This window comes from Momordica charantia (genome assembly GCF_013281855.1).
Source record: "Momordica charantia cultivar OHB3-1 chromosome 11 unlocalized genomic scaffold, Mcharantia_2.0 BLBB01000011.1, whole genome shotgun sequence".
Lineage (NCBI taxonomy): Eukaryota > Viridiplantae > Streptophyta > Magnoliopsida > Cucurbitales > Cucurbitaceae > Momordica > Momordica charantia.
In genome coordinates this window covers 3,193,974-3,209,554 of record NW_028275159.1, presented here as the reverse complement: position 1 = coordinate 3,209,554, position 15,581 = coordinate 3,193,974, and the positions used below count along the sequence as shown (strand labels likewise).

The 15,581-nt window shown below is 36.5% G+C and overlaps 2 protein-coding genes across 4 annotated transcripts; one reads left to right on the top strand and one right to left on the bottom strand.

The window, feature by feature from the left end:
- The first annotated feature begins 291 nt into the window (after window positions 1–291).
- Window positions 292–7,491, top strand: LOC111009271 (DNA-directed RNA polymerases IV and V subunit 2). 2 transcript variants are annotated; one of them, XM_022282417.2, is made up of 8 exons: window positions 292–717; window positions 1,213–1,698; window positions 1,826–2,038; window positions 2,558–3,447; window positions 4,129–4,420; window positions 4,894–5,835; window positions 5,997–6,268; window positions 6,827–7,491. In XM_022282417.2, exons 2-8 carry the CDS (start codon window positions 1,225–1,227, stop codon window positions 7,326–7,328), a joined length of 3,585 nt encoding a protein of 1,194 aa, XP_022138109.1. In that variant the 5' UTR covers window positions 292–717; window positions 1,213–1,224; the 3' UTR covers window positions 7,329–7,491. The 2 variants fall into 2 exon arrangements, with proteins under 2 accessions (XP_022138109.1, XP_022138042.1); XM_022282350.2 differs by having other exon boundaries at window positions 293–632.
- Window positions 7,492–8,171: 680 nt separating this feature from the next.
- On the bottom strand, window positions 8,172–14,057 carry LOC111011534 (ATP-dependent caseinolytic (Clp) protease/crotonase family protein). 2 transcript variants are annotated; one of them, XR_015788921.1, is made up of 15 exons: window positions 13,735–14,057; window positions 13,493–13,573; window positions 13,304–13,372; window positions 13,061–13,124; window positions 12,281–12,360; window positions 11,937–12,020; window positions 11,352–11,436; window positions 10,686–10,771; window positions 10,471–10,592; window positions 9,675–9,735; window positions 9,369–9,467; window positions 9,188–9,289; window positions 9,041–9,082; window positions 8,448–8,629; window positions 8,172–8,313 (listed from the first exon to the last, which is right to left on the bottom strand). XR_015788921.1 is itself a non-coding variant. In XM_022285341.2 (14 exons), the coding sequence occupies exons 1-14, from the start codon at window positions 13,861–13,863 to the stop codon at window positions 8,510–8,512; spliced, it is 1,224 nt and encodes a 407-aa protein (XP_022141033.1). In that variant the 5' UTR covers window positions 13,864–14,057; the 3' UTR covers window positions 8,301–8,509. The 2 variants fall into 2 exon arrangements, 1 of the variants encoding a protein (XP_022141033.1); XM_022285341.2 differs by having other exon boundaries at window positions 8,301–8,629.
- Between the last annotated feature and the right edge of the window lie 1,524 nt (window positions 14,058–15,581).

The following is a 15,581-nucleotide window of genomic DNA, read 5'->3' as shown; positions in this document are numbered from 1 at the left end:
AAGAAATCCCAATCCCAACCAAACCAGCTTCAAGTCAATGCATGCGATTTGTGTCCCAACACAGAAGCCACTAAAATCATGACTAATGCTTGTAATTTCACCTCAAATCGCAGTCATTACACACGATTTACCTAAAATCACAGCGATTCCACTTTAACACTTTTCGAAATACTTTAAAACTTACCATCCGTGTCATTTGAAAAAAAAAAATCCAACCCGAAACACCGGAGAATCGTAAATTTACAGTTTGCCCCCTCATTTTCCTTCGTATTTACCAGTCGTACCACCGGACTCCCAGCTTCACTTCCCTCGAAGGATGCATGCGTCCTTTTTGTATCCCCTCGCCGAATTGTCATTATTCTAAGCGCGCGCTCTCTCTCTCTCTCTCTCTCACTCTCAGTTCTCAGTTCTTTTCGTGAATGCCAAATTCTCTGAACAATTGAGCGCTAGCTCGTGTCGATCATCTTGTTCCCTGCTTCCGCAGCAGAGAGAGATCGTCTTTTCCCTGAAACTGGCGTCTGATTCGAGCGGGGACCGCCGGCATTGCGTGGATGCTCCATTCTGATCTTTCTTGCAACGGATAAAGCTCGTGGAGTCGTCCTCTGGAAGTGGCCTAGGGTTTAATCTCGAAGGTACTTGAATCTGTTACCTCCATGACTGCGTTACGGTCATTTCAATTAGTTACGAGAGTATCGGATTTCTGCTGTTTTCGTTTAGGTATAGTGAAGTTTTGAGTGTGTGTTTCGAGCATTTTAGCATGAGGATTCTTTTTCCTACGAGTTTAGTGTGTGTAGCGTTTATGTGAAGTTGTGAACTGGTGCTGGTTTAGCTTTTATTTCGGGTTTTCAATTTGTGAAATGAAAAACGTTCGTTCTATGGCTTGGAGATGGAGCGGAAAGGATAGGCTAGTTCCAATCCTCGAGTTTTAGTGTTAATTACTTCGTTCAAAGCAGGAGTTGTTGAGGATGCTTCTCCAAATCATCTGCGTACTTCCCGATGCTTATTTCTCAGGGCTGTACATGTCTAATAATGTTGATTTGATTAACCTTTATCCATGAGCAACATTGTAAATTCGTTGCTCAGTTTGATTAACGCTTCTGTTCATTCTGCCTGTTTTATGTAGAAAATTCATCAGGCTTTTTTGTGATATTATTTGTTTGAGAAATTTTAGTATTTCTATCTGCCTCTTATGTATGTTTGTATTTATTGTAGATCTTGAATATAATGGGGACATCGTCGGGTGCAAAGGACGATATAGAGATGAATAGTGAGGCAGAATACTATTCACCTGGAACTGATATGGATACAGACGATGATGATTATTCTGAGGCAGTCAACATACGCGAAATTGGGGAAGGGTTTTTAAAGGATTTCTGTAAGAAGGCATCGATGGCATTTTTTAATGAGTATGGTCTTATCAGTCACCAAATTAACTCATACAATGACTTTATAGAAAGTGGTCTTCAGAAGGCCTTTGACTATTTTGGTGAGATTGTGGTTCAGCCAGGATATGACCCCTCTAAGAAGGGAGATGGGGAATGGAGATATGCTTCAGTGAAGTTTGGTAAGGTAACGCTTGATAAGCCAAAGTTCTGGGGTGGGGCAGCAAGTGGAAAAGAGTATAACATGCTTCCTAGGCATGCTCGACTTCAGAACATGACTTATTCATCAAGGATGAAAATGAATATTAATGTAGAGGTGATTGAAACGTCTGTGTAATTTTTACTGTTTTCTTGCTTTTTGTTAGCCTTTGTATCTAATCTAATAACTTGCTAATTTATTGAATAAATGCCTAATGAGGTGTTGGATACTTGTAATGTACTAGGTGTATACTCAAAGGTTAGTCAGAAGTGACAAATTTAAAACTGGGAAAGATCAATATGTCGACAAAGATCTTTTAAGTCAAGATAACAGGGAGATATTTATAGGCAGGCTACCTGTGATGGTGAATTCTGACCTTTGCTGGATGAAGGAAGAGCAGAAACGTGACTGTGAATTTGATCATGGAGGTTATTTTTTAATCAAAGGTGCAGAAAAAGTGAGTCCATTTTCCCTTCCATTTGTCACCTTTATAGTTATGTCTTATGTTATCTACAAATTAAAATTTTACTGTTTTCTTAAATTGTACTGAAACTCATAATGGATTGTTTGTTTCAAGAGATTGTTATTTATTGACATAAATTCTTATTAAAAAAAAATTAATGACATAAATAAGTCTCCTGGAGTTCACATAATCTTATAGAGATCAGTTGTCCTGGAACAGGGAGCTGTTAGGCATAATTATTTAATCGATGTTCTGGAACGTGATCTACCTCCTGATGGGGCATAAAATTTAGTCAAGAATTTTAGTTGAACACGCTTTTATATCACCACCAACCATATTTTGTAAAAAATGATTAATTGATACCATCAACTTCTACGTCTTGTAGTTTTATGCAGATATTTCTTTCTTATTCTACATGTATATTACATCTTAGTGGCTAACTTTTGTTATTTTCTCTCATACAACTTTTGTTATCTTCTAACCACTTCAATATCATTTTCATGCTCATTCCAGATATTTATTGCTCAAGAGCAGATTTGTTTGAGAAGACTCTGGATTTCTAATATCCAAGGTTGGACTGTGGCATACAGATCAGAAGTTAAGAGGAATAGACTAATTATTAGACTAGTAGAAAATTCCAAGTCTGAAGAACTTAAAAGCAAGGAGAAAGTCCTCAATGTATATTTCTTGTCCACAGAAATTCCCGTGTGGATTTTATTCTTTGCCCTAGGTGTTTCATCGGACAAAGAAGTAGTAGATCTAATTGATTATGGCAGGGACGATCCAACTGTTCTGAATATTCTCTTTGCCTCTGTTCGTGAAGTTGATAATGATGATAAGTGGAAAGATTTTCGAAGAGGTAAAAAAGCTCTGAATTATTTGGACAATGAGATTAAAAAGACCAGTTTCCCACCTACTGAAAAAATTGAAGATTGCCTTAACCTGTATCTTTTTGCCAGCTTGAAAGGCTTAAAGCAGAAGTGTCGTTTTCTTGGTTATATGGTTAAATGTATCCTGCAAGCCTATACTGGCCGTAGAAAAAGTGATAACAGGGATGATTTTCGCAATAAGAGGTTCGAGTTGGCTGGAGAATTGCTTGAACGAGAGATTAAAGTGCATATTGCACATGCACGGAGACGCATGGAAAAGGCTTTGCAAAGAGACCTTTATGGAGATCGTGAAGTGCGCCCAATTGAACACTATTTGGATGCTTCCATAATCACTAATGGTCTATCCCGAGCATTCTCTACTGGAGCATGGGCGCATCCATTCAAGAGGATGGAAAGGATTTCGGGTGTCGTGGCAACGCTTGGTCGTGCTAATCCCCTGCAGACAATGGCTGAATTGAGGAGAACACGTCAACAGGTTGCATACACGGGGAAAGTTGGCGATGCAAGATATCCGTGAGTTACTCTGGACTTCTTATAAGTTGCACTTTTGTATTATCGGCTACCATGTTGATATGTAAACCTGTGATTATGTGCTTACCTATGTTTTTTTCTTCTTTGAGCTGTGACTTCAAGGACGCTTCTGCCTTGTCTGTAATTCTAGTTTAATAGGTTGTACTCAGTGCTACCAAACAGATTGTTTTTAAAAATTCGTAGGACTCCTCTCTCTCTGCCTTGTATGTTACAAATTTTTGAACTTCTTGGGGCTACCAAAGAACAATTTTTTAAACTTCATGGGGTTCCTCTATCTGCCTTGTCTTTAATTCTCATTTACAGATTGTCATTCATTGAGCTCGGTTTCTCGTATTAAAAAAATCTCATTTATAGGTTGTACTTGCAACAAGTTTTTAAACTTCATGGGGTTCCTCTCTCTCCCTCTCTCTTATCTATCTCTGTTACTTTATATGTGTATATACATATTCTTAAATTTATAAGAAACGTGTCCTTTCTTTTATAACGTGTGCAAATGTGCTGCCTTTACATGGAATGAGCTCATGAGATTGCAAACACCTTCCCATTGACATTTTGCTTTGAAGTTGATCTCCGCATGGTATCCACGGATGATGGAGAGGAAGATATAAATTGAATTATTTTGTTCATATGTTTCTCATTGTGTCTATGTATTTTTTTGGACAGGCATCCTTCTCACTGGGGAAGGGTTTGCTTTCTCTCCACCCCGGATGGTGAAAATTGTGGGCTTATTAAAAATATGTCCATCACAGGTCTAGTAAGCTTAAACACATTGAAGCCTATAGTTCCCACATTGTTTCGGTGTGGGATGGAGAATTTGGTGGACGATACATTTACTCCTCTTAGTGGGAGCTACAAAATTTTTCTCAATGGGGAATGGGTTGGCATTTGTGCTGATTCCGTTTCATTTGTGACAAAACTGAGACGCAAGCGACGAAGGAATCAATCACTGCATCAGGTTATTCACTAAATAATTTTTTTGATGGCTTTATGAGATTTAAACCTTTTATTTGGGCACCTAGATGCAGTCAATTGTCAATATTGTCTGGATTTTTTTTTTTGACAAGGCCATTGTCCGGATATTAATACTTCAGTGATTTACTTGGTCTACTCAGCTCGGAACGTTTTTGCACATGTATGTTGGTGTTTGCAAGAACTTGCGTACTTTATAAGCTAACCAAAGTTTTTATTCCATTTATAGTTAGTTTTTTTATCTTATTAGACTACCAGGTGCCTCATTGGGCATTTTGTTGCACTCAGTAGGCATCCCTGTTGCTCTTCTTCTTTTTCTGTTTTGTTGTCAGAGGTGGCAGATAGCTGCTGTTTATTTCCATGGACTTTATATATTTCCTTTTAATTGTTTGCAACATTTTCTGATCAACTTATATGAGATAAATCCATATAACTTTTTTCCTTTCTTATCTACTTTAGGTAGAAGTAAAAAGAGATGAACAACTGAAGGAAGTACGTATATTTTCGGATGCTGGAAGGATATTACGTCCTCTCTTAGTTGTAGAGAACTTAAACAAGATCGATAAGTCTAAGGGAGAAAATAACACTTTCCAATCCCTTTTGGACAAGGGAATAATTGAGCTTATTGGAACTGAAGAAGAAGAAGACTGCCGTACAGCTTGGGGTATTAAGTATCTGATGGAAAATGAAGGGACTACGAAATATTCCCATTGTGAACTCGACATGTCATTTTTATTAGGATTAAGCTGCGGACTTGTCCCATTTGCAAATCATGATCATGCTAGGAGGGTTCTGTATCAGTCCCAGAAACACTCTAATCAAGCCATTGGATTTTCAACAACTAATTCCAATTTTCGCGTTGATACTCTATCTCATCAGTTACACTATCCGCAAAGGCCACTTTTTCGTACAATGAATGCTGATTGTCTTGGAACACCTGGATACCTGTCATCTCACAGTGGGATATCCCCAAGACCCGAGTTCTACAATGGTCAGAATGCTATTGTGGCAGTCAATGTTCACCTGGGTTACAACCAAGAAGATTCTTTAGTGATGAACCGGGCCTCTCTGGAGCGTGGTATGTTCCGATCTGAGCACATTCGCAGTTACAAGGCTGATGTAGATAATAAAGAATCCTCCGAAAAGAGGAGGAAATCTGATGACGCAATAAATTTTGGAAAGACTCAGAGTAAAATTGGAAGGGTGGACAGCTTAGATGATGACGGCTTCCCTTACATTGGTGCAAACTTGCAGAGTGGAGACATTGTCATTGGCAGGTGTGCTGAATCTGGGGCAGATCACAGTATCAAACTGAAGCACACTGAGAAGGGCATGGTTCAGAAAGTCGTGCTCTCTTCTAACGATGATGGGAAGAATTATGCTGTTGTATGCCTGAGACAGGTAACTTAGATCTGATTTTAGATGGGCCTGAATAACACATTGAATAGCTAGGATAACTATCCTAGGAAATCATATTAGATGTGGATCTTTGATCTCTTGTAACTTAACTATCCATTCGTGTTGCTCGATTCTCAGATGCGATATCTCTTTTCTTTTGTCAGGTTCGTTCCCCATGTCTTGGAGACAAGTTCTCTAGCATGCATGGACAAAAGGGAGTTCTTGGCTTTCTGGAGTCTCAAGAGAATTTCCCATTCACCATCCAGGGGATAGTTCCAGATATTGTTATAAACCCGCATGCTTTTCCTTCGCGACAAACTCCTGGTCAACTATTGGAAGCTGCTCTCGGGAAAGGCATTGCTGCTGGCGGTTCGCTGAAATATGCCACTCCTTTCTCCACTCCTTCCGTTGATGCCATTACAGACCAGCTTCACAGGTAACTAACTGTCTCTGTAACTCTGAATATATAGCTTTTGCTTAGAAATGTTTTTTGCTCCGTTCTAGCAAAGTAGGATTAGACTAAAATGCTGTTTATATCATAAATTCGCTCTGTTCTTGGAATTTCCATTTTTCTCTTGGTAATTGAATTGGTATTTTATTCAACTTTTCGAATAGGTGGATCTCATGTCCATCGCCAAGCTGCAGTTACATTACATGCGTTTATTTATGTCGAAATCCTAATTTTCTCTTGAACTTTTAGGACTTCCATAAAATTCTATTTTAGTTTTTAATTTTACCTGTCATTAATTAAATTATTTAATAGAAACTCAACATCCATTAGTTTTTGTTCATTTATTTGATGAGCAAATATCTACCTAAATCACAAGCAAAAGAATAAAATGGCTTCTTCCCTGAAGTAGAACATTTGAAAGTAGTTGTAGGAAGAAAGTGAATTATACGAAGTTTCTAAACTTTATAAAGAATTGTAAAATTTCAATTTAGAAATCTGTGATCAGACTGATGGCGATGTTGTTGAATTGGTGAGCATGAGCAGGGCAGGGTTTTCAAGATGGGGTAGCGAGAGGGTGTACAATGGCCGAACTGGTGAAATGATGCGGTCACTCATATTCATGGGTCCAACATTCTACCAGCGCTTAATCCACATGGCTGAAGACAAGGTAAAATTCCGCAACACCGGCCCCGTCCACCCTCTCACCCGACAACCTGTCGCCGACAGGAAGCGTTTTGGCGGGATCAAGTTTGGCGAGATGGAGCGCGACTGCCTTATAGCTCACGGGGCCTCAGCCAACTTGCACGAACGCTTGTTTACCCTCAGCGACTCTTCCCAGATGCACGTCTGCCAGAAATGCAAGAATGTCGCAAGTGTGATCCAACGATCAGTGGCCGGTGGTCGCAAGATAAGGGGCCCGTATTGTCGGGTTTGCGAGTCGGTCGACGACATTGTGAGGGTGAACGTACCGTATGGAGCCAAGTTGCTGTGCCAGGAGCTGTTCAGCATGGGCATCAATCTCAAGTTTGAAACACAACTGTGTTGATCCATGGCCACCAGAATAATTGCTTCCTTTTCCCTAATCTTTTGACTAACTCTGCCACATGTTATTGTAGAAACGGAAATATTTCAGACAGACTTATTGGCGTCTCATGGAAGGGAAAAGATAATGCTGTGGCAATGTGAGCGCTCTTATCTGGCTTCTGTTATGCGTTCTGTTTATAACCTCAAATGATGGCAATTAGTGGTCGTCCCTTCGAAGCAATTTTCTAAATTTTCAGTATTTAAATTTTGATTATGAAACTTTGAAAATGATGAATTACATTTATAAAAATATTGGTAAATATATGTCATGAACTCATTTCACCTTTTAAAATCACAACATATAAAGCAATAATTATACAAAATTTAAAATATATATCTTAAAAATTTAATTAATAATATTTAAGATTAAACTAAATATTTAATGGATTAATAGTTTATAAATATATTACTAAAATAATTATTTAAATTGAGATTTAATTTTGAAATTAACTATCCATTCAAAAATATTGAAAAGATAGAATACAATTCTGTTTTTATTGAATTTATTAATTTATTAATTTTTATTTTCAAGTCACCCTTAGTATTTAGTTAAATAGTAATAAATAATTTTCTTTGCAAAAAAAAAAATATATATATATGGATATATTTTTGGATGCTTTTAGAGAATATTTAATTAGTGCTTTTTTAAAAGTGCTTGTGAGTTATAACGAGTAGAAGTGCTTTCACTGTCTCGAACTCACTCTTAACAAGATTCTCACGGCCGCCCAATATGGTGGATTCCACGTACCTCTTTACGTGCTTCGTTGAGAAGTCCACCAGGGTTGCACGTTGGACATCTGTGAGATTATTTTTAACATCAAATCAAAGGATCATTTTCCAGCACTATAACATCAAAAATAGTTCTATTATACAGATTGGGGCATGCGCCAGGGAAGGGAAGGCGGCTATGGATTAGGAAGAAATGCTCAAAAAATTCCATGAAAACCCTAATACATTAGATGGGAGAAGAAAACACCAAAAATGGTCAGTCAAAAAAAAAATAGATGAAATTCTCCGGATAAACAGGAGACATTGACTGTCTGAAATAACATTACATGAGTGGAGAGAATAATTTACCCACCTGAGGCGCCGGGTATATTTTTTTTGCCCTTTTTTTACTGTGATTTGTGGAACTTTTCAACCTCAAATGAATGGTTCCCGCAAAGCGGTGGGCAGATCTAATTCAGGCTCAAATTCACCTGGCCGTGAAAAGTAGGATTCTACCATGTCTTTACTCACATCATCTACACTGGGAGGATTCCACTGCATCATTTCGGGTAATATTAATTGTTTTACTTCACACATTCACAAAATATACCAAAAACATTCGAAATGCCTATTTACCCTTGAAAGTTACTTTTTATGAAATAGTTCGAAACTAAAATATAATAAACTTGAAAGTTTAGAACCCATTTGATGGTGATTTCAGTTATAATTTTTTTATTTTATAAAATTTTTCTTTGCTATGTTTTTAACCTTTCTTAAAAATGTATTTGAATCTGTAGCCAAATTCAAGAAACGAAACAAGTTTTCAAAAACCATTTTCAGCTCTCTAAACTTCAACTTGGATGCTGAAACCATTTTTGAAAAGCAAACAACAAAACAGAGTAGTAGCGTTGGAAAGACAATAAACCATAAATGGACTTGAAATTTAAATGAAAGGCAGGTTCGAACCTGAGGTGCGAAGTCTTTATCCACCAGCCGTGCTCGAGCACCCTATCAATGCATACAAATAAAAAATCAATAACATATTTGATTTCTTATAACATGTTTTGAAATGGCGCGCAAGTTAACCACAAATGAATTTGAAAAAGCTGAAACCTCGTAGAAGTCGGGAGATGCTCGCTTTAAAATTGCGTTGATGGATATCCTGTATTCACGAGCAAGGCATTGGTCGAGACTTTGAAACCTACCTTCGCGTATCTAACAGAACAATGGGATAAACATAAGGATTAGGGAGTTGAGGTATTCCCTAGACGAGTAAAAAATGCAAAAAACTCACAGATCTTAAAGTAACTTTCAGGCTCAATGGCGAGGCTTCTCTAAGTAACTTCAGGGTTGTAGAATACCATTCATCATAAGATTCTGCAGCCTCTTTTTCCTGAACGAGTGAATTAAGACAAATAATATTCCACCTTTATTTTCTGTTCCTTATATATATATGTGTGTGTGTGAATATATATATATATATATATATATTCCAACTTTATTAGTAGGTCAGCTTTGGCTACAGGCTTTAGTCTATGAGAATTCTGCTAAAAGAAGCGTACGGCATTTTAAAGGTTTAGAAACAGAATACAGCGCTTACCAAGGCTTCCATAATTTCCTCAACCGTGTCGTGGCAAAAGCACCTATCAATTGCGTCAAGCCTGTGGAACAAGAGAGGTTTAGAAATGATACAAATCAAGAAGGGGCAAAAAGACACAACATATAAAATCATCAATGTCCAGTAATAAATCATAGTTTTTCGTGTTTATGCGATGCAATGGCATAAGAAATGTCATCCTCACTGCTTTTGGATGGAAAACTGCACTGCACATTCACCCTGCCATTTTCCTTGACTGTCTCCTGTTTGGACACCCTTTTAGAAAGGAAAAGGCTACACTGTGGGTTCAATTTATAAGGGCTTTCTTATGGAGTCTTTGGTTGGAGGGAAACAATAGGGTCTTTAATGATAAAGTTCTTCCCTTCGAGATATTTTTTGACAGAGTTACTTTCTTAACTCTTGGATGGTGTAAATGTTTCTACTCACCTTTTAATAGCTACTCTCTTAACAATCTTATTACAAGCTGGAAGACATTCTTGTAATTGCCCATGTGGTCTTTTGTATATTTCATACTATCAATGAAATATTTGTTTCCTTCCAAAAAAGAAAAAAGAAATATCCACTAATCAACATGAACGGTGAACAAATTGGAAGATGAAGGCGTTTAAAGTACACGGCTGGTTGATGATTTATTGGTCGAAGTTGAATATGATGAAGTTCACTATTTAACTCAACCAACAAAGTTTCCGGTTGCACGCTTCATTCAGTAGGTACAAATTCTCAAAAATGGCTAGGACTTAATCTAACCAAAGAGGAAAGATGTAAAAGAGAACAATACTTGGAAAGAACACTCCTTCTATCAGGATAGACAAGATCACCATATGCGGCAAGAGATGATTCTATGACAGAAGGGTCATCTGTTATCATTTTACCGAGGCGTTCTTCAATCCCACCAAGTCGCTGCCAGAATCATATATTGATCATTAGATTCATTACAAGCTACGAAGGAATGAGAATGGGAAATAAAAAAGGATTAAGGAAAAGAAAACAAACTGCATTTAGCGAATAGTGTGTAGCAAGGCCACAGACAAGCATTTCCACCCCATTGAGTTTATCACCTGTAAGAGCCAAGTACTCCCCTGCAAGAAAGAAAATCGTCTTAGAAAAATGATTGTTTTTCATGACAAACAAGCTAAAAAAAAGTTAAATTGAGGGGCCATCGTCTATGAACCAACTAAAGAACAGCAGAGAAAATTATGCAATTAAATATGTTGCTCTTGGATGTATTACTTGATCGATTATACAATTATTGCCATCTGATCCTAACAGAGGAGTTTTCACTTTAATAAGTAGCTTTACCACATTGACGATGTTCACTTTCCATCATACTTTTTAGCATTATTTTATGCTTCAAGCAAACCCAGCCATGAGAAATCTTCATCGGTGCACCAATTTCAGAAGCTTATATCTCTAGGTTTTATCCAGTTTTTGAAGGATGGATTTACATTGTGTCCACCAAAATAACTTAGTTTGGAATAAATTTTATATGTTCTATCTTCCAATTGATCTATTTTGAGGCAACCAACTAAAAATGGAATGGAAATTGTTACCACACCCAAAACTTAAATCAATTGTTAATTTACTGTCATATTGATCAGATTTATACGTACGAGAGAAAAGAAGTCACAAATAGCACAACTTGTATATTACATGCACTACCTAAGTAGCCAGGAAGACGAGAAAGATAAAAGGAAGCTCCAGCATCAGGATGGAAACCCATTCGAACCTCAGGATGAGAGAAAACCTGTAATAAAATACGTGTAAAACGTACAAGAAGCAAATGTGGAGACTCAACCCCATTGACTTCAAAAAATAGAAGGAATATTGAAGATTGAAGAAGATTACTCTTTCTTGTGCTAATTGTGCTTCTATTACATACGAATGCTTTGAACATTATTTTGGAAGAAAATCCTAATCTCATTCTCAACTACGTGGTCCCCCAGAATTCCAAAATTATGAAATCTCAGAAAGTCTATTGCTATCTATTCAGAAAGATATCATACACTCAAACAAACAAATTCATATGATATGCAACTCTTAATATTAACCATATCTTGCTCAAGTATTAGCTACCCATCTTTGATCTATTAAATTTATTCATTTTCAAATGCTTAAATTCATTTACTCAAATATCATGTTTTAAAGCATGTATAATGAGCAACATCAAATAAAAATCATCTAGATACCTAGATACAAAAACATCACAAAAAGGTCACTCCACTTGGTGCAACTGTATTCACTTACAGTTTTATCAGTCACCACTTTGAACATTCCTGGAAGAGAAATCCCAGCCCCACCTCCCATCATGATACCATCCAACAAAGCCACCTAATAAAAATAATGATTACAGGCTACAAATTTTTAAAGGCAGGGTAAAGTTTATATATAGATACATATATAAACAAATTGAAGAAAGAAAAGTATAAAAATTGCATATTGAAAGATCTGCAAATTCACTCAACTAACTCTTTAACCTCAACAGTAATCCTAGGCCAAGAGAAAAAATCATAAAGGACTGATGAGCTCTCTCTCGTAAATCACAATACCGAAGATTTCAACAGAGGCCACGAAGAGTTCTTGTTACTCACATGTGGCTTCAAGTAAGTTCCTTGAAGATACACAAATTTGTATAATGTCTCAAAGAACTTCTTGCAGTCTTCAACATTCCCTGCGCCCAAAAGAAAAAAGGATTGACTAAAGGTTCTAACTCATTTGCAATGAAACAATGAATCCCCATTTGAAGCACCATACACTGGATGTAATATGATAGAAAACATGAAGTGTAGATTCAGTTACAAGTATGGCAACTATAAAAATCAATGGAGGTGCATTAATGTCTAAAATGACCAACTGTGGGAAATATTTCCATAGTGTGCCACTGTCTAATTCACTAAACTTGAAAACCTTCAATCGAAGTTTTCTTTGCTTCATCTGACCAAACTGGTTTAGAACAATAGGCCATTACTTCTCTTCTTTATCTAAATACATCTTATCCTTGAAGTTAAGATATATTAAGAGAAATGTAAACATGGTAGTAATGACTTCCAAGTCCAAAGCATTAAAGGTCATCACGAAATATAAATTGAATTCTGGTTCTACCTATCATCTTCAAATTACTCGAAAAGGTCTTAGCACTCAAAAGTATGTGACAATCATACAATTTTTAAGAAACTGATTAATGTTTGCCATTCATAATGAGATTATTTAGGTATGTACACGATGTTAATGCCTAATTGATTCCTTTGAGCATTCCAAATACTTAATTGCCAAACTGAATCCAATAAAATTACATGATCTTACAAACACCTTAACCAATACCAATGATTAGTTTGCTAGACTGCGACTCAAATCATTCAAAGACATCTCACCTTCATTCGATAGATGGTAAAGGTTAACAACGTCTGCACCGGAACAAAAAGCCCTGCCACTACCCTTCAGGAAGAATAAAATGAAGCAGCTCAGGTACGGAGGCAAAACAAGTGCGAATAATTAAACGCAAGCTATAGCACCACACAGATTAAGAGGTTTCTGACACTAGAAATAGAAAAATTAAATCGGAGAAAGTGTACGAAGTTGAACGTCCGTGAATGCAGACATAAACTAGTCCACACCTTCATCAAGACAAATCCGATATTGGAATTTTCCTCCCACGACTCATAAAGCCTGTTCAGCCGAGCTACCTACAACAAATACAGCTTTTGATTTCACATATTTCGATGAGATAATTACGAACCAAACAATACAGTAAGCGAAACTCACGCCACGGAAAGGAAACAGAGAATCAAAATTAGAAAAAGAACCATGGAAGTAGTGAGAGCATTAAGCGCCGATGGTCTGTTGAGGATAGCTGCTCTTGATTTCGGTCTTCCTTCCACTAGAACCTAAAACATCACATAAACAGCTCGTCAGAACAAAACCGATAACTGCTCAGCAAGTTCCTCAGAAAATTAATCAAGTCAGGGAGAGAAAAACAGACAGAAAGAGGCGCATTGCTGCGTTTGATCCGTTGTTAACAAACTGAAGTAGAACTCCGAATACAAACCTGGTCTGAAAGATCATCAGTTTGAACATAGCTTGGTAGAGCAGAGAAGCCTCTCCTAAGGTTAGAAAAATAACACAGACGATGAAATGAAGATCTCCTCACTGCTTCCAGAGCCTTGAATCTCTGCATCTCTCTTCTGGAAATCGGCGCGAATTGTTCTAGGAGCTACAATCTTTGTTCTTCGTCTCTACTGCTTCGAAGCTTAGAACACACTTTCAAGCGAACTCTGAAGTCCGAAACGTAAACGATATTAGAGCGACTCGGAGAATTTGCTGCGTATTGCGGCTACGAGACCGTTCTTGATTCAGAGATTCGCGACTATCTGGTGTTTGGTTGGAGGGAAATTAGCCCATTTCATTTCCCGCTGGTTCCAGAGAAAAGGGCCGAAGGCTCCTTTGTAATTAGGCCCAAGCCCAACAATCTGGGAACCTGGTCCAATTTATGGTCCATGTATACTATTTTTTCCTTATTTTTTTTTGGGTAGATGTGGTGACCGTGGATCGAATATCTGATCCCTGAGGAAGAAAATGTTTTAACCGTCGAGAGTTTCGCTCGTCTTGGTGAGGGAGGAAGGGTTCCGGGATATCTTGAGGCCCTTTTTCGTATATTTCATCATTAGCAACCCCTAGCAACCCCTATTTATCGATCATCAAAAACATATGTTTGATCAGCTCCCCTATTAATATTGTCTTGTAATTGCCCATTGTATATCTTTACTAACTCCATTGCAGTTCCCTCGATGTACTACTATGCATAGCTGAGGAAGATAATAAGGGCAGAGATTTTTGTTAACAATGTCTTGTGCGTTGCTCAATGCTTCTCCATCAATTGTAGTGGGAATGATAGGAATAGGAGACTGGAAGAAAGAGACCATCTTTTTTTCTAGGTTAGCCCCGGAAAATGAAAGCTCTTCATTACCATTGTTATTCATCAATGCACACTATCCTCTAGGTACTTCTAAATTTAGTTTATGTTAGTCTATGTACTTTCGAAATGTCCATCTTGATCATTGTACTTTTAATTTTTATTTATTTTAGTCTCTATACCTTCAAAACGTCTATTTTGGTCCATGCTCTTAAAAGTGACTATTTTTTTTATAGAAGACAATTTTGATTTTAATACATTCATTTTCATTTTGATCTCATTTCTTTTGATAATGACACTTCAGACTATATTTTTTGAAATGTTATCATAAACTTGTATTAAAGGGTTTTCATTATGTATAACATTTATGTCAATATTTTGCAAATATAGACTAAATTGGTAATTTTTTTAAAAGTAAAAGAACAAATACGCCTAGGTTTTGAAAATACAATGACTAAAATAATTTTTTAAAAGTACAATAACCAAAATAGATATTTTTTGAAAGTATAAAAATGAAAATCAACCATATTAGAATAGTACTAATATTTAAAATTAATATTAGGTTATGTATTTAGCATATTCATAGAAAAATAACGTCTAACATTTAAAAATCAGTCTTAAATATTTATGACAAGTACACAATAAATGAAACGAATGCATTCGAATTTTCTTTTCGTATGTTTAATAGAAATAAAATGATCTACAAATATTTGCATTATTTCTATAATACTTAACTACAATATTACAGCACTTATTTGGATCAATGAGTCAACCTATAATAGTTCAATGTGAGTTTAATTAAAAGTAGTTACAAATTTAATATTTAATTAAATCTAAAATATTATTAATTAATTTATAATCGTATATGTTATAAATTTGTATAATTATTATTTTACATATTTCAGTTTTAACAAAAATAAAATGAGTTTATTATTTTAATACAACATCTGAGATAAGAGTGGGAGATCAAACTCACAACCTAT